Source organism: Miniopterus schreibersii, assembly GCF_964146895.1.
Source record: "Miniopterus schreibersii genome assembly, chromosome: 2".
NCBI classification, from domain to species: domain Eukaryota; kingdom Metazoa; phylum Chordata; class Mammalia; order Chiroptera; family Miniopteridae; genus Miniopterus; species Miniopterus schreibersii.
The window spans coordinates 96951177-96978913 of NC_138102.1; the positions used below are offsets into that span (position 1 = coordinate 96951177).

The 27737-nt window shown below is 37.0% G+C and overlaps 1 protein-coding gene across 1 annotated transcript in view; it reads left to right on the forward strand.

Moving 5' to 3' along the window:
• RNF17 (ring finger protein 17) overlaps positions 1-27737 on the forward strand; it is a gene marked incomplete at both ends in the record, with an annotated part of 108657 nt that overhangs the window by 29119 nt on the left and 51801 nt on the right. The window contains 8 exons of the mRNA XM_081126669.1: positions 116-192; positions 466-540; positions 3838-4145; positions 6185-6343; positions 9480-9669; positions 10484-10652; positions 11911-12101; positions 12967-13108. Of these exons, the coding sequence (XP_080982795.1) occupies positions 116-192; positions 466-540; positions 3838-4145; positions 6185-6343; positions 9480-9669; positions 10484-10652; positions 11911-12101; positions 12967-13108 (1311 nt within the window). The remainder of the gene's footprint in view (positions 1-115; positions 193-465; positions 541-3837; positions 4146-6184; positions 6344-9479; positions 9670-10483; positions 10653-11910; positions 12102-12966; positions 13109-27737) is intronic.

Below are 27737 nucleotides of genomic sequence, written 5' to 3' on the forward strand. Positions count from 1 at the left end.
ATACATTAATTAGTGAAATACCTAAAGGGTATCATTTCTCTTCTAAAATCTTACTGTATTTCAACAGTAATAAAAGAAAATTTACATATGAGTGACATTTCTCTTTTGATTCTAGATTATCCGGACTTTGAAGTTAACATTTGAGAGTGAATTGCCACAAGTTAGTGCTCTAAAACTAAGGAAATCTCCCAGGTAAGTAAGTTATAATTTAGGAGAACATAACAAGCATAAAAAGTATTAGAGCCTAGATTTATTAAAATAAAATAGGAAGCAATTATAAATTGAAAATTTGGGTCACAAATGTTTCCCAACTTAGCAAGCAAATTAAAATAAGTATAATTTATGATAAGAAAAATATTTAAATGTTCTGTCTTGTAGATTTTTTAATGTCTGCAACTGATTTTTATTTAGAGAAAGTAAAAATGTGTATTAGAACATTTATTTATATGCTAGTGTTTATTGTAGGTTGAATATGAGTTGCAGTGAGATCATCTCTATGTTCAACAATATGATAAAGATTGACTTTGAGGACTCAACAAAGTAAGTATTTATAAGAATGACAACATACTATTAGTAACAGGGCCTAAGAGATAGGAAAATTGTTGCATACTATGATTCAAAAGTTGAAAAAAAATAATAGTTTCTTTCAGTTATATTCTACGTAAAATATTTAAGAATAAAAAGACTTAGAAAGGATCAGTATTCAATGATATGTGTGTCAAAGTTATTTCTTGAGATTAATTTATTCAGCCAGCGTTGAACACTGATTTTGTGCTAGGCATTAACACCCTAGATGTTGAGATACATGTCAGAGAAGTTTCAATAAGTAGAGGAGACACATGTGAACAACAAAGTTCATAATTGCTACGATGATAATATATGCAGAATTTAATGGAGATTCAAAGGAAGGGAATGGTCAGTTCTGAGGATAACAAGGGACCTGGGAAAAGGAGAGTTTATTTTCCCTTATCCATGACAAATGAGTAGCAACTGGAAAGGAGGACAGAAGGGAGGTAGGCATCTTAGCAGAAAGACGTGTGCGCAGTGAAATAACATACTACATTCATACAAATAACATACAAATCAGGGAACTGCATTTGGCAGAGAGTACATAGAGGTTAAATTCTAAAAACTTTGTATGCTGTACAGAGGTGTTTGAACTTCATTTTCTAGACTCATGCTGTCCATTGTGATAGCCACTAACCACATGTGGCAATTTAAATTTAAGCATAAGTGCATTAAAACTAAATAGACTGAGAAATTCAGTTCCCCAGTTACACTAGCCACAGCTCAAGTCTCAGTTGCCACATGTGGTTAGTGGCTCCCATATTGGACAGCACAGTACAGCACAGCACATTTTCATGATCACAGAAAGTTCTGTTGGACAACACAGCTGTAGACAAACTACTAAAAGATTCTCAGCATGAAAGTTAAAATAATTAGGTAACATTTTTAAATATTAACTCTATGGTCCCGTAGAGGATTATTTGGAAGAATATGAGGTTGGAGGCTGAAGGATCAGTTGGGCTATTTTATCAATATCAGCAAATGATGAAAAACCAAAAGTAGGTAATAACACTGGAGAGGCTCGATATCAGGGAGCCCATAACGAATGCTAAGTAGGGAAAATTGGTAAGACTTTGTAATTGAGTGTGAGCACCGAGGAAGAGGGAAGCACTCTGGATGATTTATAGGTCTGGTTTTGGTAATTAATTTGATGGATTGTGGTATTACTCACCAAGACTGGGAATACAGGAAGAAAAGTTGGAACGGGGAAGAGAGTAGATAATGTTGAGTTACTGTTGTTTACCAGGTATCAGGGAGAAATGTCCAGATGACAATTGGCTATATGTGTTGAAAGTTACGATGTGGTCTTGGACTTGATTCTTGGTTTAGGAGTAGTCAGAATATAGATGATTTATAAACCCCAAAAGAAAGTAAGTTCATTCACTTGTAGGTGGTGTGTCTGTAGGGAAATCACCCCCCAAGGAGCATCACATGTATTGCCGTAGAGAACTAAGCAGAGTGCCACCCATGGTCTTGTAAACTCAGAAACAGATGTGAGCCAATCCACATTAAGCCAGAACTCAGAAACATCAAGTTCACTAAACTATTGTAGAGTCAGAATGCCAGTTCATCAACTTAATGGGCAGAGACCAGAATACTTAGTGTTGGCATTCTTTTCCAATGTCCACATAGACACAAGAAGCCAAATTGTCAGAAGTTGCTTTGTTTGCAGTCTTGTTTGGAATAAAGTGAATAATTAAATGGTCTAACAGCAGTAGGCCTAGATAGCCTACTTTATTCCTTACTGCCACAGGGAAGAGCTTCCCAGAGGACTTGGGCTCAAGTCATCTTCCCTGATATGGAGCCCTGCCATATTTGGCTGTGTGACTTGACTTTTGTGCTTCCAGAGATAATCACTTTTTCAATCAGTACATTCTTTTAGATATTTTCATAACTTGAATATGATTACTATCAAATATTTTTAATATCAAAAATTATTCTGTCTCTGTAAGAGTCTGTTGATCTTGTCTTGATTTTAAATTTAACTCAGTAGTCTTTTAAATTTTTTCCTAGTTTTTAGGAAAGTTTCACTCTAAAGCCTGCATCTACTGATTACAGACGGTAATTAAACAATGAGTTTGCCCAGTGAAAACAGGCATTGAAGTAGGTCAAGGACGGTACCCTGGAAAAGGATGAAATTTTAGGACAGGCAAAGAATAACCTGCAAACAAAACTGAAAAGGAGCAGGCAGAGGCTGAAAGACAACAGGAGAGTGGTGTCCTAGAAATCAAAGGAGAGGTTTATGAGACTGGAATTGGTTGACTGTTGAATGTCGTAGTAAGGTATGATGAAAGTTGTTATAAAAAGAAATGTTTGGATTGCAAAGCTGTGCACATATATGCATCCTCAGAAGGTGCTTGGACATTTATTCCACATGTATTAGTTTTACATGGGTTAAGTGCACACTCTCTGTTGTAAGAGATGGATAAGAGATGTCATTACTGAATCCATCTGGCTTTGTTGGTTCTTACTTCTGAAATGCTTCTTAAATGCTGATCTGTGATGAAGCTAAATTCATCATGGGTTAACTAAAATACAAGCTTCTGAAACCCCATCTCATATATTTGATAGGATTTCTATACTTGCAGGTCAGATGGCCTAAGTCTGTGTGGCTAAGTGAGGAAAATAGAAAAATACAGAGTAGATGGAATAATCAGCTGTGAGTTAGTGAATAGTCATATTCAAAGTTTACCAAAGGATTCAGACTAATGGCAGTTTCTATCCAAGGTAGAGGTTTCTAACAATTTGCTTAGGATCGTACCCCTCAGTTTCCTACACTTAATTTTTAAGCCAGTGAATTAAAAGAAGAATTAAATTTTAACGTAATTTAAAATCAAACCCTGAGCCAAATCAGAGTGACTTGTTTTGAAAACCTATATCCACTGTTCTTTTAGGACCAAATCATTGTGGCGTGAATATCATGCTCTTTCTTCACTGTTGCATTGATTACACATCTTGTTGCCCTTTTGCAAGGCTTGGGCTGGAAATGGGCCATAGTTTTTTTTGGGGGGAGGGGTAATAGAAATGTTCTAAAATTAGATTGTGGTGATGGTTGCACAACTCTGTGAATTCAGTAAAAATTAGTGAATTTCATTTTGTGTAAATTATCTCAAGAAAGCTGTTTAAAAAGCACCCTGGGCACCTGTATAACTTTACCCCTTTGTGTGTGTCACAGGTGTTAACTGTCCTGTGGAAAGGAAATGGCTTGAGGGTGGACATAGAGACTTTATGAAGCAATGTAAAGTAGCCATGTGCTTTTGTTTTCAGCAGATGTGATCCCCAAGAAAGTGAAATTGGCCAGAATGTTCAGAAGAAATATAATCACGAAAAGGAATTTTCTTATCGTGGTACATTCCCATCGCCAGCAAAGAAAAAGGTTGACATGTCTGTCCCGACTAATGAACCCCCACCACCTCCTTTGCAATCGGAAACCAATGATGTGCATTTGGAAGCAAAAAACTCCCAGCCACAGAAAGAAGTTGTTGCAACAACATCCCCTAAAACCATTGCTGCTCTACCCCAGATAGGATCTAGCCCTGATGTGATCATTGAAGAAATTATTGAAGAAAACCTGGAAAGTGAGTGACAATACAAAAGCAAGGAAATAATAGATCGTGTCTGTAATTAGAAACAAAGTACTTTCACATTTTCTAAAGTTAGGATAATTTTTAATTTTAATGCAATAATATAGGTAAACTGAGATGTAAATTTGATATTTGATTTAAATAGGGTATTTGACTTTTTAGTGTTTGACATATAAACCTTGTATAAAAGATGAAAATATAAGTAAGATTTATAGAAGCAATCTCATGACTTTGTCCTTAAATTTAAGAACAGCTTCTCTTAAATCTTTGAGATATGGTTACAAAATGAACTATCATGACTATAATAGCATCTCTTTTGTAACATTTAAATGTATCATAATGATTTGATGATTAGATTTCCAGTGTTGGTGTTCTCGCCACTAACATGAGAGTGAGGTACTACTGTGTGTAGTTACACTACCAGTCTTCTTGAGGACCATTTTTAAGACCCACTTGGTTCTCTTCCCTCCCACACACATTTGTTTCATTGGTCGACTTTCCAAAATGACACTTGCATACAGAAAAAAGACATACTCTTTTATCATTTCTACTGTATAATTATCACTGATACCTCAGTGAGTTAAGAAACCTCTCATGATATTACCCACTGATGCAAAGGGTCCTGCCTTTCCAGTATTTTGACAATTCAAATACAGCTTTTTGGACAATAGTATATCATTGTCAACTTAAAAAAATAGTACAATTGCCTTTATTTCCTATTTTGATGAAGCATGCCTCACAGATGATCTTATGGAGACACCTAATTATCCAAGCAAGCCTCTTCAGAAGAAATCGTCTGCTCCTTTTGGATCAAAAGCAGGTACTTTAACAATTCTGAACCTGATGTTGTAGAGTTTACTCTATGTATATAGTAACTCTTATATAGCATGAGGCAATGAGTAAAATGAATTTTACTGATAACTAAAACTTCTTTTTCAATGTTAAAAGTTTTGAGTGTTGTTGGCAAAAATGTTTCTGAAATACGTAATACTTTTCTCAGCTGTCTTCCCAGTTTCACATATCCCTTTACCCCATCCTCAATATAGCTATATTTTGTGATCTGTATTAATTAAAATGATCCATTCGCTCATTTTTTACCTGTACTTGGCTGTTTTCAATTCCAGTCCTCCTAGTTTTTGTTTTTTTTTAAATTTTTACTGGATAAAACATCTACATTACTCAAAAATTAAATATATGTATTAAAATACCCTGTGAAACTTTTCCCCAAACTCATTCCATCCTGTTCGTCCATCCCTCCCAGAGTTTCTTTATGTATATACCAAGAGATATACATACATTATTTTTCTCTTTTTCTATTTTTTTTTTTTACACATAGCATACTTATTAATACGTATAAGAAAGGACTTAAAAGAACAGAATAGTGTTCCTTACATTATACTCTGGAGATCTTTTCATATTAGTAACAACATTTGGCTTAATTACTGTTATATACAAGAAATTTCTCACTGTCTTTTACTCTACCCTACCCCTGCCTCCATCAAAACACATCTTCCCCTAAATGTTGCTTAATATGTTGACTTGGCCCCAACATTTTTTCACGCCTCTCTAACCTGATAAGATTTTAGATTCAGAGTGGCTATGAGCTAATTATTGGTTCTTTGGATATACTATAGATTAAACAGGATTTGGGGGGCTATAGTAGAAACCTAATCATTATCAATGGGGTTCTGAGTTCTAAAGATGTTCATAAACAAACTCTGAAGTTTTGTTGTAATACAAAGGAGTTACAGCATATAACTAACATTAGAATTTACCACTTGAACTGCAATTCTACTTATTTAACAATTTCGCAAGTAAAGTAAAATATTTGCAATTCACGATAGCTAAAGAATTATTCATAAAAAGTGTGATCTATTTGTTTTAGCAGTTTAGTTACTAACTTGTGGAACCTAAGTGTTGTAGAATTTGCAATGCCACAAAACACTATTCTTTTAGAGGATATTGCATTCAGTTTTGGTGAAATTTTTTCCTAATTTATGGTGTATTAATACAGTTTATATGTTCTTATCCAGGTTCTCCAGAGCTGGTTTTTGTAAGTCATGTAATACATCCTTGCCACTTCTACATTCGGAAGTATTCACAAATAAATGATGCAACGGTATTGGAAAAGATGGTAAATCAGTTTTGCAATAAGAGTTCACACCTTGATTCTTCAGACATTTTGGAGCTAGGTAATGAAATATTACTCCAACTTAAAATATCAGGTTTATGTAAATATTGTAATATTTGGCCAACCCATATAAACTTATTATAATATAGATTGGTACTTCAAGCATAAAAGTTTTGGAATTATTTAACATAAGCTAAATTTTGTTTAGGTAAGTTAGCTAAATATTAAAATTGACTGCTGAGTGAGATATACACAAAAACTATTCTGGAGCAAAATGAGTTTTGGTTTGTTTTTTGTGGAGTTTTTTAATCCTCATCCGAAGATATTTTTTCCACTGCTTTTCAGAGAGAGTAGAAGGGAGAGAGAGAAACATAGATGTAAGAGAGACATATCAATTGGTTGCCTCCAGCACGCTCCCCGACCGGAGCCAGGGATCAAGTCTGCAACCGAGACACGTGCCCTTGGCCAAAATCGAACCCGGAACCCTTCGGTCCGTGGGCCAATGCACTGACCACTGAGCCAAACTGGCACCAACAATGCCTTGACATCCACATGTGAATGTTGAGGATGTCATTAAACACTTAATGAAATCAGGGGGTGGCAGCATCCATTTCTTAGGGCCTCATGGAGGGTAGTTGGGAAACTTCATCCTTCTCTCCTAATTCTTAGGGTATGTGTTATTTGCCATAATTGAGCTTTCATTACAGATATTTTCCTTACAACCCTGTTGATTAAATTTGATTATACTCTGTAATAAGATGAAGCTATGATTCGTTTGACTTACTAATAGAGTATTTTTCTCATTCTGTTAATAGCAATCAATGTCTATATATAACTAATACCAAAAAGTATTATGTTTAGCCTTATATAGTAGTTCTTTAAAAGTGTAATTAACTTTCAGCTCATCTATATAGCTTAACAGTATTAGAAGCCTAAGATCATCATATATTTTTGACAAAAATTTATAATTTTTAAACAAAAAAGTAACACTTAAATTATGAGTATCTAAGAGAAGTGCAGTATCAAACTTAATTTTTATGGCTGCAAATAATTTTCCAAAATTTAATATGTGCACAAAAGAACTTAGCTTACATTCAGAAAATATTCTAAGAAAGCCAAAAAGTCATCCTTTGTTTTAAGTTAAGAATAATTATTATTTCATGGTAAGTACACATGATTTAAATACTCATTTAGCCCAGACTGTGTGTCTCAGTGGTTGAGCATCAACCCAGGAATCAAGAGGTCATGGTTCAATTCCTAGTCCGTGCACATGCCAGGTTTTGGGCTTGATCCCCAGTAGGGGGCATGCAGGAGGCAGCCGATCAATGATGTTTCTTTCTCATCAATGTTTCCCTCTCTCTATCCCTCCCCCTTCCTTTCTAAAAAATCAATAAAAACATTTAAAAAATAAATATGCTCTAGCGGTTTGGCTCAGTGATTAGAGCATCGGCCTGTGAACTGAAGGGTCCCAGGTTTGATTCCAGCCAAGAGCATGTACATTGCTTGGTTGCAGGCTTGATTCCTGGCCCCAGTCGTGGTGTGTGCAGGAAGGAACCAATCAATGTGCCTCTCTCACATCGATCTCCCTCTCCCTCTCCCCCTCCCTCCCCCTCCCTCTCCCCCTCTCCCTCTCCCCCTCTCCTTCCCTTCTCCCTCCCCCCCCCTCCCTCCCACTCCCTCTGAAAAGCAATGGGGAAAATATCCTCGGGTGAGGATAAATAAATAAGTACATTTTTTAAACTAAATAAATACTCATTTATATTTTGAGAAATTAGTTATAAAGGGGAAAATGTGATATGATACTTTAGAAGGGTGTTCCCTTTTCCTACCTGTTCTTCATTACATAAAACAACAAATGGCTTTAACAGGCTTTTTTCTTATATGTTGCAAGAAAGAATGGTTTAATAGCATGTAGTTTAAAACTTAATATCGGTAACATGGTATATAAACATAAGAGAAGGATCCACGACAATCTGAAGGCCAAACAAATGTTTTGGTAGAGCTTAAAATTTTAAAAGGCCATCTTGATGTGCCTCTCAACTACCCTGTTTTTATCAGCATACAGAGAGGCTTATACAGTATCCCTCCATATGTAATCAGTGATCAGATCTTACCAAATTTCTCTGTGATGTGTAACTTAGTTTTTAAGAGAATGGGCTTTAAGACTACCTGCATTCTCCTCCTCTCTCTTCTAAGTAGCCCTGTGGGTTGGGCTAGCTTTTCAACCTCTTTTTGCCTGGTTTCCTCATCTATATGATGGAAGTACCATCTCCACAGGTTTGTTGAGGGAGTAAGTGAATTCAAACATAAAATACTGAGAGCATTGCTGAGCTCATAGTAAGCATTCAAATTCAGGTTTCTTTCTTCCTTGCTGTTTTTTTTCCTAGTTATTAATTTGTAATTCATCTGATCCCTCTGCTATTAGATCCTTGGTTCATCTTCCCCTTCTCTGAACTCAACTGTGTATTAATTTAATTTTGTCATTTCACATCTGCCTTTCATTGTTTCTTTACTGTCACTCCCCCTAACCAAGAGAAGGTAATTGATTCTTTTTTATGTTACCAAAGTATTTTACAGATTTTAGTATGTATATATCTAGATAGGCATGTGTGTACATGCATGAGGATAGGTCTTTATTGTTATAAGTACAATATATTAGAGTCATTTATTTGCCTGTCATTTTTGTTGTTTTTTTTTTAATATATATATCTTTATTGATTTCAGAGACAGGAAAGGCGAGGGAGAGAGAGATAGAAACATCGATGAGAGAGTCATTGATCGGCTGTCTCCTGCACGCCCTCGACTGGGGATCAAGCCTGCAACCCGGGCATGTGCCCTGACCGGGAATCAAACCCCGATCACCTGGATCCTAGGTCGACGCTCAACCGCTGAGCCATGCCCGGCTGGGCTGCCTGTCTTTCTTGAGTGTCATTCATCTTTGTTATAGTTCATAAAAAAGTGACTGCTGAGTATTCTTTGTTTTTATCTCCCCATTTAGCTCATATGGTTCTGTGTGACAGAAACTGTCATACTATACTACCTTTATCCTTCCCATAGTTCTTGACACAATACTGTATCATCAGTAGATAAATGAATTAAGACTTCTTAGTGATTAAACTAATGTACATGTTTGTAAATTAGAGCTTATTAGGTATTCTTTCTCCATAAACATTGATAATGATTTTCTCATTATTTAGGTGCAACAATATTTGTCAGCAGTATTGAAAATGGAATGTGGTGTCGAGGAATTATCACTGAATTAATTCCAATAGAAAATGAAACTATTAAAAAACATTGTCGTCCAACTAAATTTTCAGTCTGTGAAGTTGCACTAATACAAATATTCATGGTGGATTTTGGAAATTCTGAAGTCCTAATTGTTGCAGGGTATGATGTTTTATAATTATTGTATGTTCCTGGCCTGCTTGGAAACATTTGTGATTGAGGAGGGGGCAGATACTAAAGAATAAAGGAAGTGGGAAAGGGTAGAGAGGAATAGTTTATATTTTTTCATTTCCAAGGCATATACTTTTTATTTTCCTCTGTAGTTTATCTTACTAATTACTAAATTAGTAAAGTATTATCATTTATCAGTGTTACCAGATGGGGAGCTTGGAAAAGGAGCTTTCTGATGTATCCAAACTTAAGTACTCTTCTTTGTTGCTTTAAAACAGGAGAATGATGCATAAAAATAGTTCCTTTAAAATAAAGTGTTACAGTTAGCCGCAGGATGATTGAGTAAAAATTTTAATCAGGTTTCTATAATTTTATTAATGCATGTTAAAATGGTATAGTGTTTAGCTCACTCTAGATATTCAAAAATGTTCTAGGAAAATAAAACAAACTGAAAATGTTTGTGTAATAAGGACCAACATTTACAGCATGGTCACTAATTAGTTAATTGTCATAGCTTTATAAATAAATAGATTTCTGCTTGGGGGCATCATTATCCCTTTATGTTTAAAGTGAATAAATATATGAAAGACAACTAAGGTAAAGGCAATTGAGAATTCTATAAACAGTGTCTGAATTTATAAAAGCTAGATTAAATCTATATTGTAAGGAAGTATGAATTAGAATATAACTTTCTAGAAGATTTAGCTTAAGGAGAGTATCCTTAGAAATGCATAACTTTTATGAGGGAAAGCAAGTTTGGGTTTGAAGCATTGTTTTCAAAAAATGTTACTGGAATTCTTCCTAGAGTTGGTGATACCCATGTGAGATCAGAACACATTGCTGAGCAACATATAATACTAAATGACTTATGTCTGGTCCTAAGGAAGTCTGAACCATATATTGAAGGGCTGCTAAAAGACTTCCAACCATTAGCACAGCCATGCTCACTGAAGGACATTGTTCCACAGAATTCAGTAAGTGAAACTGAAATTATGCTTTCTTCTTCAGGGGCTAGTGTTCCAGTTTTAGCTGGGTATTGTCAGTCAGATTGCTGAGTGTAGGTTTAAGACAATCTGGTAAATACATTTTGCATAATAATCTTATAGGTGCCAATGAAAAAGGAGACAAACTTCAGTTTCCACAACTGGAAACGTTCTTAGTGGGAAATTTAGTTGAATAAGCATAGATGAACAAAGTGATAGGTGAAATATCCAAGTAAACCACTAAGTTTTGGAGTCAAATAAGTATGGAAAAATAAAATGTGTGGTTTGTGTTTGTGTACATTTCTTCACTGTTTCTGTGTCACTTTATTACTCTACCTATAGCCCATATGGCATTCTGCTTTGTATTATTTATGAATATCTGCAAACTCCTAGGGGATAGGGATTGTGTGTAAGAATGTATGTCAAGCAGTTATATTTACAAAATCTACAAAAGCAGGAGTCTGTCTTTGCTCATCACTGTACTCTAGACACATAGCAAATTACCTAACACATGGTAGACATTCAGCAGATATTTGAAAGAATGAATAAAAACTAGGAGGAAATATAAAAATAGTAGACTGGTGTTTTCCTCAAAATGGTAACAAAAAAATTTAAATTATTTTATTTGGAGTAGGCTTTACTTTTATACTCATGAAATCTTTAGAAAGATGTTTTATTTTTTGTTTTTAAGGAGTGTGTACTTTTGATCCTCAAATTTTACTTTAGGTTTTGATACTTAAAATTTCAAATATCAACTTAAAAAACCTTTTTCCAATAGGTGAATATTTTTCTTTATTTTAAGTAGCATATACCTCATATATTGCTAGTAATGAAAACTAAGTTAACTGGTGATGATTAGAAATATCTTGATTGTATTACATGGCTTTCATTATACCTCAAAAATTACCTTTCGAATTTTTATTGTTTAAGTGGAAAATTCATATCTAATACTTGTTTTATTTTGAAATATTTATAAACTTCATACTAATATTCAGAAGTAAAACTAAGTCCTGAAGTGCAATAACTATGGAACCTTGAGACAATACTTATAAATCAAAGTATGACCCACACTCCATGCATCCCTAAGACTGTCCTTAGGTTTGTGGCCCCAGCTACTAAATTTCTGTGGTTGGCTCAGTGCCTCTGCTCAGATTTGCAGACTTTGGTTGGTATAAAGCTAAATCCAGAGTATTGTAACATTAGAACTAATTATAATTACTAAGTACATTGAATTTAACTTTTTACACAGAATGAAGCTTGGGGAGAAGAAGCTAAAGTAGAATTTTTGAAAATGGTGAATAACAAGGCTGTTTTAATGAAAGTTTTTAGAGAAGAAGATGGTGTGCTTATTGTAGATCTGCAGAAACCACCAACAAATAAAATAAGCAGTGACATGCCTGTGTCTCTTAGAGATGCATTAGTTTTTATGGAACTGGCCAGGTAGGTAATTTATTAAACCTTAAATATTTTTTGAGATTATAACTATAAGTTGGAATAGCAGATTTTACTTTTAAAAACTATGGCCTCCAAAGTGATCTTCATCATACTCTTGTAAGAGGTTAAAAATATTGCTGTCAAGTTTTCTAATTACAATCGTCTGTGAAAACTACATTCAGATCATTTTTATTTAAGGAAATAGAGAAACTATTTGTAGTTACTGAACGTTTTTTATACTCTTGATAAGTTCACAAGCAAGTACACTAGGGTTTCAAGAATTGTAATTTAACAGTCCCTAATTTGAATTTTCTAACTACTCTGTATTTAAGATGTGAATCTAGAATGGGTACTCTAAGTTCCTTTCCTCCCTCATCTCTGATGAACAAAGATGACTAAGTTACCACAGAGATAAGGGGAAGATACTAACTTTCTGTCCTGAGCAATTACAAGACTCTCGAAGTGAACCAAGTAGGTTCCATTCTGAAAAAAAGTAGAGTCTGGGAGCTGGAAGGACACATTGAAAACCCTCAGCTCTCCTCACCGACTGCTACCACAGAGTGGTTACCAGTTCAGCCAAAAGAGTAGAAACTTAGACTCTGAGTAGAACTTACAGGTCCAGCTCAAAAATGCTCCAACACCAATTTGAAGGTTAATTATTGAATTTTGAGACTTGATGTCTTATTTAACCTGGTTTGATAATTGGAGACAGTACATGAAGTGTTATAAGTTAGAAGAGAGAAATTGGAAGTGGAATACTTGGTAGACAAATCAATATATGTACATGTCCTTTCTTCAGATCAAGTCACTGAGATGGAGAGACCTCAAGAAAATGGCTCCTGCTTATGCTTTTAATTATTCTTTTAATCAGGTTTAGGTCACACTCACCAAGAAGTCATTCTGAAAAAAATATGATTTTACACTATCATCCACCTATTTTGCCTAAAGAAATGACAGATGTTTCAGTTATGGTTTGTCATATAAATAGTCCTACTGATTTCTATCTTCAGTTGGTAAGTATATAATGTTCCTTTGAGAAAAAATATTTTTGCAAATTTTACGTAGAAATGTATAACAGAAATGAGTGCCTAGTATGAATTTTAGAGCAAACAAACCACTGTGAACCTACTGTAAATTTAAGTGGCTGCATCTTTGAATAACAAATGCACATGGCTTAGAGTAAATTGAAGGAGCTCTTCATTGTGCAAAGTAGTGATATGTGGAGGGAAGGGACAGTGAAGGATGTATAATGTATAAATGTTTCCTGCTACCCTCTGAAATCTACAGTTGACCCTTGAGTAACATGGGATGCTGACCCTCATTCCCCCTCCGTGCAGTCAAAAATCCATGTATAAGTTTTGACTCCCCAAAAACTTAACTACTAAAGATAACCTACAGTTAACCAGAAGCCTTACCAATAACATAAACAGTCAATTAACATATTTTGTATGTTACATGTATTATATACTGTATTCTTACAATACAATAAGCTAGAGAAAATACATGTAACAGTATTTATTGAAAAAAATCTTCATATAAATGGATGCATGCAGTTCAAACCTGTGTTGTTCAAGGTTCAGCTATAGAGATTAGGAAAGTACATAGAGCTGACAAATCAAAATAAAATGATAAAACTTATTTCTGATCATGTATACCTGAGAATTTATGAATTAGTACTAGAAAATTTTTGGAATTTGAACACCAAAAATAGATTCAGATTAAAGGCATTTCATGGAGGTGTGACTGGTGGGTTTAGGTCACTACTAACAAACGATGAGTTCATTCTTATTGATCTCTGTGCATCAGTGCTTTGTATGAATTAATTCATTCTAAGGGCCATAATGCTGTTTGTGAATTAACTCATTAATCATCACAACAATCCTATGAGAAAGATACCATTATCTTCCTTTAGATATGGAGACTAACTAGAGGGATGAAGCAGCTTGCCTTAGGTCACACAGCTACAAAGAATAGAGTCAGGATTGAACTTGATCAGTGCAGCTTCATTCAAGACCTGTCACCTCAAACACTGCACCACACTATACTGCCTCCCCAGAGGAGTTGAGGAAATCTCCTTATTTGGCACTAAGTAGAACTTAACATGTATTTTTTCTGCTGAATTTTTTTAGTGTCTCTAAATTGAGGTGAGACATATATAGCAAAATTTACCATTTTAACCGTTAGTGTACAGCTCAGTACCATTAAGTATATTCCCCATGTTGGGCAGCCACCACTACCATTCCTCTCCAGAACTTCATCTTCTCAAACAAAAGTTCCATTCCCATTAAACAATAACTCCCCATTCTGCTCCTCCAGTGTCTGATAACCTGTTCTACTTCCTTCCTGTAAATTTACCTATTCTAGGTACCTCTAAGTGGAAGACAAACACTAGTTTTCCTTTTGTGTGCCTTATTATACTTAGTATAATGTTTATATGTTTTAACATGTATCAGAATTTTATTCCTTTTCATGGCTGACTAATATTCATTGTGTATATATACCACATTTATTTAGCCATCTGCTGATGAACACTTGGATTGTTATAACCTTTTGGCTGTTTTGAATAATGCTGTTGTGAACGTGGGTGTACAAGTGTCTGTTTGGGTCTCTGCTTTCAGTTCTTCTAAATATATAAAGAGGAGTCCAATTGCCAAATTACAACATAATTCTGTTTTACCTGTTTTTCAATATTATTTTTGTATTAGTTTCGTATATACAGCATACTGGTTAGACAGTCATATACTTTACAAAGTGGTCCCTCTGATATATTCCAGTACCCGCCTGGCACCATACATAGTTTATATCCCCCTTGACTGTTTTGTAACTACCAATTTGTGTTTCTGTCCCCCAAGCCTGCTGCCCTCTGGCAACCGTCAGCCTGTTCTCTGTATCTATGAGTCTGTTTGTTTTTTCATTTATATTGTTGTTTAGATTCCACATATAAGCGAAATCATATGGTACTTGCCTTTCTCTGATTTACTTCACTTAACATAATCCCCTCTAGGTCCATCCATGCTGTCACAAATGGTAAGGTCTCATTCTTTTTTATGGCTGAGTAATATTTCAGTGTGTGTGTGTGCGTGTGTGTGTGTGTGTGTGTGTGTGTACCACAGCTTTTTTATACTTCACTTAACATAATGGTCTCCAGGTCCATCCATACTGTCCCAAATGATAAGATTTCATTCTTTTTTATGGCCAAGTAATATTCCATTGTATATATGTACGACAGCTTTTTTATCCACTCATCTATTGCTGGGCGCTTGGGTTGCTTCCATAGGCTTGGCTATTGTAAATAACGCTGCAGTGAACATAGGGGTGCACATATTCTTTCAAATTAGTCTCTTGGGTTTCTTCAGATATATTCTCAGAAGTGGAATCACTGGGTCATAAGGTAGTTCCATTTTAAATTTTTTGAGGAATTTCCATACGGTTTTCCATAGTGGCTGTACCAATCTGCATTCCCACCTATAACAGTGCACGAAGGTTCCCTTTTCTCCATATCTTCACCAACACTTGTTTGTTGATTTATAGCATTCTGACAGGTATGAGGTGATATCTCATTGTGGTTTTCATTTGCATTTCTCTCATGATTTGTGATGTTGAGCATCTTTTCATATATGTGTGTTTACCATCTCTGTGTCCTCTTTGAAGAAGTGTCTATTCAGGTCCTCTGCCCATTTTTAAATTGGATTGTTGGAGATTTTTTGGTGTTGGGTTGTATGAGTTCTTTATAAATTTTGGATATTAACCCCTTATCCGATGTGTCATTGGCGAATATGTTCTCCCATTCATTAGGTTGTCTTTTTGTTTTGTTGATGGGATCCTTTGCTGTGCAAAAACTTTTTAGTTTGATGTAGTCTCATTTGTTTATTTTTTCTTTTGTTTCCCTTGCTTGAGGAGATAATATCAGAAAAATGTTGCTAGGAGAAATGTCAGAGATTTTACTTCCTGTGTTTCCTTCTAGGAGTTTTATGACTTCAAGTCTTATGTTTAAGTCTTTAATTCATTTTGAGTTTATTCTTGTATATGTTGTTAGAAGGTAATCTAGTTTAATTTTTTTCGTGTATCCAATTTTCCCAACACCATTTATTGAATAGACTGTCTTTACCTCATTATATGATCTTGCCTGCTTTGTCAAATACTAATTGACCATGTAGGCATGGGTTTGTTTTTGGGTTCTTTGTTCTGTTCCACTGACCTATGTGTCTGTTTTTATGCCATTATCATGATGTTTTGGGTTTTGTTTTTTTAAATATATCTTTATTGATTTCAGAGAGAGGAAGGGAGAAGGAGAGAGAGATAGAAACATCAATGATGAGAGAGTCGTCATTGATCGGCTGCCTCCTGCATGCCCCCAGGGGATCAAGCCCGCAACCCAGGCATGTGCCCTGACTGGGAATTGAACTGCAATCTCCTGGGTCCTAGGTCAATGCTCAACTGCTGAGCAACGCCCGGCTGGGCAGTATCATGATGTTTTGATTACTAGAGCTTTGCAGTATAATTTGATATCAGGTAGCATGATACCTCCAACTTTCTTCTTCTTTATTAAGATTGCTGAGGCTATTCAGGACCTTTTGTGGTTCGATATAAATTTTTGTATTATTCTAGTTCTGTGAAATACACCATTGATATTTTGATAAGAATTGTGTTGAATCTATAGATTGCTTTGGGTGGTATGGACACTTTAATGGTGTTAATTCTTTATATCCTTGAACACAATATATGCTTCCATTTATTTGTATATTCTTCAGTTTCTTCATTGTATAAATATGCAAGTACTGGTCTTTTACATCATTGATTAAATTCTTAGGGTTTTTTTTAATTATTAAATTTGTTGGGGTGACATTGGTTAACAGAATCAGATAATTTTCAAGTGTACATTTCTGTGATAAAAGATCTGTATGTTGCACTGTGCACTCACCACCCAAAGTCAAACCATCTTCTGTCACCATATATTAAGCCCTCTCCACCCCCTTTCCTCTGGCAACCACCACACTTCTGTTTGTGTCCATGAGTTTCAGTTTTATATCCCACATGTGAGGAAATCATATTGTTCTTAGATTTTTCTGACTGACGTATGTCACTTAGCATAATATTTTCAAAGTCCATCCATGTTGTCACAAATGGCAGTGTTTCATCTTTTCTTTATGGCTGAGTAGTATTCCATTGTGTATGTGTACCACATCTTTATCCAGTCCTCTGTCGCAGGACACATTGGTTGTCTCCATGTCTTTGCCACTGTGAATAATGCTGCAGTGAATGTAGAACATATATCTTTGCAAATACGTGTTTTCGAGTTTTTTGTTTATATGTCCAAGAAAGGGATTGCTGGGTTCTATGATAATGCCATTCTTTTTTTTAATGATATTTAGAAAGAGGAAGGGAGAGAGCGACAGAGACAGGGAGGGAGGGAGAAGGGAGAGAGAGAGAGAGAAAGAGAGAGAGAGAGAAAGAGAAGCATCAATGTGAGAGAGAAACATCAATCATTTGCCTCCCACATGTGCCCCGACCAGGGATTGAACCCATAACCTGTGTATGTGCCCTGACCAAGAATCTAACCCACCATTTCTTGGTATACAGGATGACACTCCAACCAACTGAGCCACACAAGCCAGGGCTGGTAACTCTATTCTTAACTCTCTAAGAAACCATCAGACTGTGTTCCATAGTCTGCATTCCCACCAGCAGTGAATGAGGGTTCCCTTTTCTCCACAGCATCTTCAACACATGTTATTACTTGTCTTATTGATAATAGCCGTTCTAACAGGTGTGAGGTGGTATCTCATTATAGTTTTGATTCGAATTTCCTTAATTGCTAGTGAAGTCGAGCATCTCTTCATATATCTGTTGGCTGTTTGTATGTCTTCTTGGGAGAGGTGTCTGTTCAGGTCTCCTGTTCCCTTTTTGATTGGATCATTTATTTGTTTGGTGTTGAGTTTTATGAATTCTTTATATATTTTGGAAATTAAACCTTTTTCAGAGCTTTTGTTTGCAAATATCATCTTCCTTTGGATCAGCTGCCTCTTTGTTTTATTGTCTGTTTCTTTTGCTGTGCAGAAGGCTTTTAGTTTGATATAGTCCCATTCATTTATTTTTGCCTTTATTCCCTTGCCTTTGGGGTCAAGTTTATAAAATGTCCTCTATGACCAAGGTCTGTAAGTTTAGTACCTATGTTTTCTTCTATGTAATTTATTGTTTCAGATCTTATATTTAGGACTTTGATCCATTTTGAATTAATTTTTGTACATGGAGACAAACTGTAATCTAGTTTCATTCTTTTGCATGTTGCTTTCCAATTTTCCCAGCACCATTTATTGAAGAGGCTTTCTTCATTGTGTGTTCCTGGCTCATTTGTCGAACATTAGCACACATACATGTGTTTTTATATCTGGGCGCTCAATTCTATTCCATTGACCTGTGTGTCTGTATTTCTGCCAATACATGCTGTTTTGATTATCACAGCTCTGTAGTATAATTTGAAGTCAGGCACTGTGATACCTCCAGCTTCATTCTTTTTTCTCAGGATTGTTTTGGCTATTAAAGGTCTTTTGTGGTTCCGTACAAATCTGATGAGTTTTTGTTCTATTCCTTTAAAAAATGACATTGGTATTTTGATGAGGGTTGCATTAAATCTATATATTGCTTTGAGTAAGCAATGTTAAGTATGTTGATTCTTCCAATACATGAACATGGATTATCTTTCCATTTCGTTATGTCTTTTCGATTTCTTTTTAAATGCTTTGTGATTTTCAGTTTATAGGTCTTTCACATCCTTTGTTAAGTTTATTCCTAGGTAGTTTATTCTTGTTGCAAATACAAAACAAATTTTTTTTCATTTCTTTTTCTGAAGTTTCATTGTTAATATAGAAGAGAGTAGTGGATTTTTGTACATTGATTTTGTATCCTGAAACTTAACTGCATTTGTTTATTGTTTCTAATAGTTTTTTGGTGAAGTCCTTAGGGTTTTCTATGTACAGAATCATGTCATCTGCAAAAAGTTACATTTTTACTTTTCATTCCCAATCTGTGTGCCTTTTATTTCTTTCTCTTGCCTTATTGCTCTAGCTAGGATTTCCAGAACTATGTTGAATAAGAATGTTGAGAGTCAGCATTTCTGTCTTGTTCAAGATTTTAGAGGACAAACTTCTTTTTTTTTTTAGTATGTCTTTATTGATTTCAGAGAGAGGAAAGGAGAGGAGGGAGAGAGAGAGATAGAAACATCAGTGATGAGAGAGTCATTGATCGGCTGCCTCCTGCATGCCCCCAACTGGGGATCGAGCCCGAAACCCGGGCATGTGTCCTGACTGGAAATCGAACCCCGACCGCCTGGATCCTAGGTCGACACTCAACTGCTGAGCCATGCCTGGCTGGGCGAGGACAAACTTTTAGTTTGTCATTATTGAGTATGATATTCGCTTAAGGTTTGTCATATATGGCCTTTATTATGTTGAGGTATAGTCCTTCTATTTCTATTTTATCGAGTGTTTTAATCATAAATGGATGTTATATCTTATCAAATGCTTTTTCTGCATCTATTGATAAGATCGTATGATTTTTATCCTTTTTTTTGTTAATGTGTATTACATTAATTAATTTGAGTATATTGAACCGTCCTTGTGCCCCTAGAATGAAACCCCCTAGATCGTGATGTATTATTTTTTTAATGTATTTTTTTTACTTGCTAGTATTTGTTTTGGATTTTTGCATCTGTATTCATCAGAGATAGTGGTCTCTGTGTGTGTGTGTGTGTGTGTGTGTGTGTGTGTGTGTGTGTGTTATCCTTGCCACTTTTTTTGCTATCAGGCTTATGTTGGCCTCATAAAATGTCTTGGGAAGTATTGCCTCTTCATCAGTTTTTTGGAAGAGTTTGAGAAGGATAGGTATCACATTTTCTTTGACTGTTTGGTAGAATTCACTGGTGAAGCCATCTGGTCCTGGACTTTTATTTTTTGAGAGGTTTTTTTATGGTGGTTTTGATTTCCTCATGGCTGATTGGTCTACTTAGATTTTCTAATTCTTCATGATTTACTCTAGAGAGGTTATATGCTTTTAGGAACTTAGCCATTTCTTTTAGGTTATTGAATTTGGTAGCATATAGTCTTTCATAGTATTCTAGTATAATCCGTTGTACATCTGTGATGTCTGTAGTAAGTTCTCTTTCATTTCTGATTTTGTTTATATGGATCTTTTACTCTTCTTTCCTTCATAAGTCTAGCCAGTGGTTTATCAATTTTATTAATCTTTTCAAAGAACCAGCTCTTTGTTGTATTAATTTTTTGTATAGTCTTTTTGTTCTCTATTTCATTCAATTCTGCTGTAATTTTTATGATTCCCTTTCTTCTGCTGACTTTGGGTTGCTTTTGTTTTTCATTTTCTAGTACTTAAGAATGTCATGTTAGATTGTTTACTTGGTATTTCTCTTGTTTCTTGAGATAGGCTTGAAAGTATGTAAATTCCTCTTATAAACTGCTTTTGCTTCATCCTAGAAGTTTTGATATATCGTATTGCCATTCTTATTTGTCTCTTTATATCTTTTGATCTCCTTTTATTTCCTCTTTGACCCAGTCATTTTTTAGTAGTATGTTGTTTATCTTCACATATTTTTGGGTTTCTTTACTTCCTTTTTGCAGTTGATTTCTAATTTCAAGGCATCATGGTCAGAGAATATGCTTGGTATAATTTCAGTCTTCTTGAATTTGTTGAGGCTAGTTTTGTGCCCCAACATATGGTCTATCCTTGAAAATGGTCTCTGTGCATTAGAGAAGAATGTATAATCTGATGTTCTGGGATGAAAGGCTCTGTAAATGTCAGTTATGTCCATTTGGTCTAGTATGTCATTTAAGGCCAATATTTCTTTATTGATTTTTCTGTTTGGATGATGTATCTAGAATTGTCAATGATTAAGGTCCCCAACTATGAATGTGTTTTTATCTATTTATTTCTTTAATTCTGTGAGTATTTGCTTTCTATATTTCAGTGTTTTTGATTGGGTGCATATATATACATTTTTAAAATTATTTATTTATGTATTTATTTTTGTTTAAAATATTACAAATGTCCCCTTTTCTCCCCAATGACCCATTCCACTCCATCCCATCCCACTCCCCAGTCCCTCTCCACACCTTTGTTCGTGTCCTTGTGTTGTGAATATATGCACATAAATGCTTTGGTTAATCTCTCCCCCTCCACCCACCCACCCTTCTCCATCCCTCTGACATACATCAGTCTGACTCATGCTTCCATGTCATTGAATCTCTTCTGTTCATCATTTTATTAAGTTCTTTAGTTTCCACATATAAGTGAGGTGATGTGATGTTTGTCTTTCTCTGCCTGGCTTAATTCACTTAGCATAATATTCTCCAGGTCCATCCATACTGCCCCAAAGGGTACGATATCCTTCTCTATAGATGCGTAGTATTCCATAGTGTATATGTCCCACAGTTTTTTATCCACTCCCCTGAGAAGTGTTATATCTTCTTAATATAGTGTCCCCTTTATCATTATAAAATGTTCATCTTTGTCTCTTTTTTACTTTTGTTATCTTGAAATCTATTTTGTCTGATATAAGTATGGTTACACCTGCTTTTCTGTGGCTGTTACTTGCTTGAAGAATCATTTTCCACCCTTTCACTCGGAATCTGTCTTTGTCTTTGCAGCTTAGCTGTGTCTCTTGAAGGCAGCATATGGTCGGGGTTTGTTTTTTGATCCACTCTGCTATTCTTTGCCTCTTTATTGATGAATTTAGTCCATTTACCTTTAGGGTAATGTATGAGGATTTCCTATAGCCATTTTTATTCTTTATTTCTGATAGCTCTGTGCTAGCTTTGTGCCAAAATCAATGGAGAAAATATCCTCAGGTGAGGATTAAAAAAAGAAAGAAAGAAAAAGAGAGCTTGTGAAAGGAAAACAAGATGGCGGCATAGGTAACAGCTGCACCCGCCGCCTCCCACAACCACATCAAAATTACAACTAAAGTACAGAACCACCATCACTCAGAGCCTCCTGAAATCTGGCTGAATAGAAGCCCTACAATCAGGGAACTGAAGGAGCATCGAGAGTGGTAGGAGGGGCAGGGGCACGGGCCAATGGGGGCTGAATCGCAGAGACGCGGCCACGGGCCCACACCCAGTGCCACAGTTGAAACCCGGGAGGGAATCTCGGCAGTGGGGGTTTCCTGGAGGAGTGAGGGTTCCCAGCCCCACAGCAGGCCCCCAGCCCAGGGCTCTAGGGCCAGGAAGAGACATCCCCACAACTCCAGGCTGTGAAACCAGCAGGGACTGTTTCTGAGGGTCGCAGAGGCTGTGGGAGCCCCAGCAGCTCCTCTTAAAGGGCCCGCACACAGACTTACTCGGACGTGCTCCCTCTGAGCCCCAGCACCGGGGAGCAGCTTGAAAGGCACCTGGGACACTTGAGGAGGCACTAACCTGCCTGAAAAACGGGTGAGAGGTGGAGGGGCAGCTTTCTCCCAGGCAGAAGAGCTGGCAGAGGCCATTGCTCCTTTGGCGAGTCTGCCCTGCACACAGCCGGCAGGCAAGTGCCATATTTGAATCTCCAGCACCTGACTCACACCTTTGGCCCTGCCCTGGTGATTCCCAGAGGCCCCGCCCCTCCCTGCTTGCAGGCTCATCCAAGCCATTTCCAGGGGCTTTTCTGCGCAAGTGGCCTCTCGAGCCCTGGGCTTAGGACTTTCCTAAAATCTCTCAAACAAGCAGCAGCGTGCCCCATATGGCTTGGTAAGTGGCCCCAGGCCTCGCACTAGTGACAGCCTGCATTGGCTCATCGCTTGGCCTCTCCTGGACAACCCCAAGCCCAGCACAAGTAGGAGCCATCTACAGTTTGCTGTGTAGCTCATGCTGGGTGGCCCTAGGCAAGGCACTGGCAGAGGCTGACTGTGCACCTCCCAGGAGTCCCGAGACAGTGCACCTGGTGGTCAGACTCAACCACGCTGGATTACAACCCTACCACATCCACAAGTGATACGCTCAAGGGGCGCACTTGGTGAACACCAAAGCTCCACTGACATAAATCCTGCTCCATAGGGGTGTCTCCAGTACAGCAGCTCTTTGGCTGTAGTTGCAGCTGGTCCTCAACAGCTGATTGGCCGGGGATGTCAATTCCTCCCAGTGATTCCAGTAGCAACCAAGGCTCAACTACAACAGAACAGTGCACTCAGTCCACACAGAGGAGCACCTAGAAGGCCCAGCTTAGGTGACTGGGGAGGCTGAGCCACTGGACCCCTCAGGACACCTACTACACAAAGCCACTCTACAAATTCCAGGTGACATAGCAGCTCTACCTAATACATAGAAACAAACCCCGGGAAGCAGCCAAAATGCGAGGCAAAGAAACATGTCACAAAGGAAAGAACAGAAGAAATCTCTAGAAAAGGAACTAAATGAAATAGATCCAAGCAAGCTAACAGATACAGAGTTCAGAATAATGGTTATAAGGATGCTCAAGGATATTAGTAAGAGTATGATGAAAGTAATTGAGAAAATCGATGACATAATAAAGGACCAGTTTGAAATGAAGGCTGCACTAACTGAAATGAAGAATAATTTATAGGGAATCAACAGTACAGTAGAGGATGCTGAGATTCAAATCAGCAATTTGGATCATTAGGAAACAGAAAGCACCCAACCAGAAGAGCAAAAAGAAAAAAGAATCCAGAAATATGAAGATAGCATAAGGAGCCTCTGGGACAACTTCAAGAGGCCCAACATTCGTATTATTGAGGTGCCAGAAGGAGAGGAAGGAGAGCAAGAAATTGAAAACTTATTTGAAAAAATAATGACAGAAAATTTCCCCTACCTGGGGAAAGAAATAGACTTACAAGTCCAGGAAGTACAGAGGGTCCCAAGCAAGAGGAACCCAAAGAGGGTCACAGCAAGACACATCATAATTAAAATGCCAAAGGTTAAAGACAGAGAATCTTAAAAGCAGCAAGAGAAAAGCAGTTAATTACCTACAAGGGAGCACCCATACAACTGTCAGCTGATTTCTCAACAGAAACTTTGCAGGCCAGAAGGGAGTGGCAAGAAATACTCAAAGTGGTGAAAAACATGGAACTACAACCAAGATTACTCTACCCAGCAAAGCTATCATTCAGAATTGAAGGTCAGATAAAGAGCTTCTCAGGCAAGGAAAACCTAAAGGAGTTCATCACCACCAGACCAGCACTACAGAAAATGTTGAAGGGTCTTCTTTAAGAAGAAGCTAATGAACAAAAGAATCTGATGAACTAAATAGATCCAGAGATATTGACACATGTAACAGACGATCATACTTCAGAGGGAAGAGGGAAGGGGATGGAGGGTGGGAAGAGAGTAACCAAAGAAGTTGTTATATGCATATATGCATAACCTATGGACACAGACAATGATGGGGTGAAGGCCTGGGGAGGGGGTGGGAGCGAGGTGGAGAGGGTCAGTTTGGGGGGGGAAAATGGGATGCCTGTAATACTTTCAACAATAAAGATTAATTAATTAATTTTTTTTTAAAGTTGCATGTATATGCCCGGCCAGGCGTGGCTCAGTGGTTAAAGCATCGACCTAGGATCCAGGCGATCAGGGTTCGATTCCCTGTCAGGGCACATGCCCGGGTTGCAGGCTGCAGCCGATCAATGACTCTCTCATCATTGATGTTTCTGTCTCTCTCTCTCCCTCTCCTTTCCTCTCTCTGAAATCAAGAAAGATATTTAAAAAAAAAAAAAAAGTTGCATGTATATAATAGTTTTTGCTCCTTTGAGAGCATCTGATCTCCATCCTTCTTTGCCTGTTCAGACCTTCCCCATACCCTTCTATTTTTTTGTTGTCACAAATTATCCCTATTTATGCTATAAGGTTTTTGGTGATCTTACTAGTAGTGTTGTGTCCCTATGCTCTTTGTTTCAAATAGAATAACCCCCTTTAGTATTTCTTGCAGTGGAGGTTTCCTGGTGATAAATTCCCTCACCTTCTGTATGTCTGGGAAAGTCTTTATTTCTCTTTCATAGTTAAAGGATAACTTTGCTGGGTATATTATTCTTGGCTGGTAATTTCTCTCTTCCAGCCTTTTGAATATTTGGTTCCACTCTCTTCTGACTTGTAGAGTTTCTGCTGAAAAAGCCAATGATAACCTGGTGGTGGGGGGGGGGGGTTGTAGGTCACTCTTCTTTTCTTTGGCTGCTTTGAGAATTTTTTTTCTTTGTCACTAATTTTTGACAGTTTTAATACCATGTGCCTTGGAGAGGGCCATTTTGGATTGAGGTAACTAGGTGTTCTGTTTGCTTGTTGGATTTGAGGATCTAGTTCTTTCCATAGGTTTGGGAAGTTCTTATCCATTATTTGTTTGAATAGGCTCTTCATTCCTTTCTCCCTCTTTTCTGGGATGCGAATTATTTTTATATTGCTTTTTCTGATGGAGTCAGTTCTCATAGAACTCTTTTTTTTTTCATGCTCAAGTACTCTCTTCCTTTCTCAGTGTCATTTCTAGGTTCCTATCTTCGATATCCCTCATTCTTTCCTCCATCTCATCAGCTCTGTTTCCTGTGCTCAGTAGTTCACTCCTGATCTCCTTAATTGAATGCTTAATCTCCAGGACTTCTGTTTGTTTCTTTTTGAAAGTTACAGTCACTTTGGTAAAGTATTTTTGTTCTTTAATTTTTTTTCTGAGTGCATTTTTTTTCTGTCTGTATTTTCTTGCATCTGAGTATTTTCAGAACTGCAATCTTGAATTCTCTGACATTCATATTACATATTTCCTTGTGTTCGTGTTTGCTTTCTGATTTTTCATTTTTTTTCTGATCTGCCTCGCTACCTTATTAATGGTATTTGATGGGTTCATTCTCTGTGTAGGCATCTATATATTGATGTTTCTCTAGCAGAGCTCTATAAAGACGTCTTTCTACTATTTTCCAGTAGGTGGCGCTGAATCAGTTTTTTAGGTCTGTGAAATCCCATTGCTGACCTCAGTGGCTGTCATCAGTATAGCTGGACTGTTTGAGGGTGGAGTTTGTTTTGCCTTCTTGGTAATGGTCACCCAGATATTCATGGGGTGTTCCCCATACCCCCCCCCCCCATGCCCCAACTGGGGATCAGTCACAGAGGAAAATAGCAATTCTGCGGTAGTAGTTCTCTGTTTGCAAAGAACGTGCTCCTCAACAATGGGATGCGAGTTTTCGGAGTCTAAGGTGCAGCAGGGCTCTGTGGTTTTGTTTGTTTGGAACACTGACCACCCAGCAGTGGACAGCCCCAGCAGAACCCCTGTGCTGTGTCCTTGCACCAGTCTCTCGGCTGGCTCAGCCACTGTTCGCACTGCTCACTCTTGCTGGAGTGCCCACCAGGACTCTTTGTTCCTCCCGGCCAAGGGAAGCACCTGCTATAGCTAGCTTCCTCCCCACTTTGGCCGAGCCTACCATGAGCTCCCAGCTACAGGGCTGTATCCATGGCCAGTCTGAGTTCTCCTTCTTTCTCGCCTCCCCCGTTCCCTTTTGCCCACCTTTAGATGCTTTAGTGCATAGATCTCTCAGGCTTGCCTGTATGTTAAGCAGAGAAACCTTTCTTGTGTTATAGCTGATCAACTTGTCGAAAGTTCAGGGGGAAAAACCAAGGGGATCTCTCATGCAGCCATACCTCTCATATTTTATTTTTTTTAATGCATTTATTAAGGGGATTATTTTCTTAGTTTCCCTTTCTTATAGTTCCATTTTGGTGTGTAAAAATGCAAATGGATGTTTATTTTGCATCCTGCTACTTCACTGAATTCATTTATCAGTTCTAGTAGCTTTTTTGGAGGAATCTTCAGGGTTCTTTATATACAGTATCATGTTATCTACATATATTAACGTCTTTACTTCTTCCTTTCCAATTTGGATGCCTTTATTTCTTCTTATCTGATTGCTGTGGCTAGGATTCCCAGTACTATGTTGAATAGGAGTGGTGAAAGTGGACATCCCTTGTTCCTTATCTCAAACGAAACACTTTTACTTTTTCCCTGTTCAGTTAAATGTTAGCTATGAGTTTGTCTTTAAATGTTAAGATATGTTTCCTATATTCCCACTTTGCTGAGAGCTTTTATCATAAAAGAGTGCTGAATTTTGTCAAATGCTTTTTCTACACGTATTGATATCATATGATTTTTATCTTTCTTTTTGTTTATGTGGTATATCACATTGATTTGTGGATATTGTACCAATCTTCCATCCCTGGAATAAATTCTACTCAACCATGGTGTATGATTTTTTAATGTATTGCTGAATTCAGTTTGCTAATATTTTGTTGAGGATTTTTGCATTTATGTTCATCAGGAATATGCTTCTATAAGTTTCTTTACTTGTAGTCTCTTTATCTGGTTTTGGAATAAGCATAATGCTGGCCTTTTAAATTGAGCTTGGGAGTCTTTCCTCCTCTTGAATGTTTTAGAATAGTTAGAGAAGGATAGACATTAGTTCTTGAAATGTTTGGTAAAATTCACCTGTGTAACCATCTGGTTCTGGATCTTTCTTTCTTTGGAGTTCATTGATACCTGCTTTAATTTTGTTGGTTTTAATCAGTCTGTTCAGATTTTCTGTTTTTACTTGATTCAGTCTTGGAATATTATATGTTTATAGGATTTTTTCCATTCTTCCCTATTGTACTGTTTGTTGGCATGTAACTGTTTGTA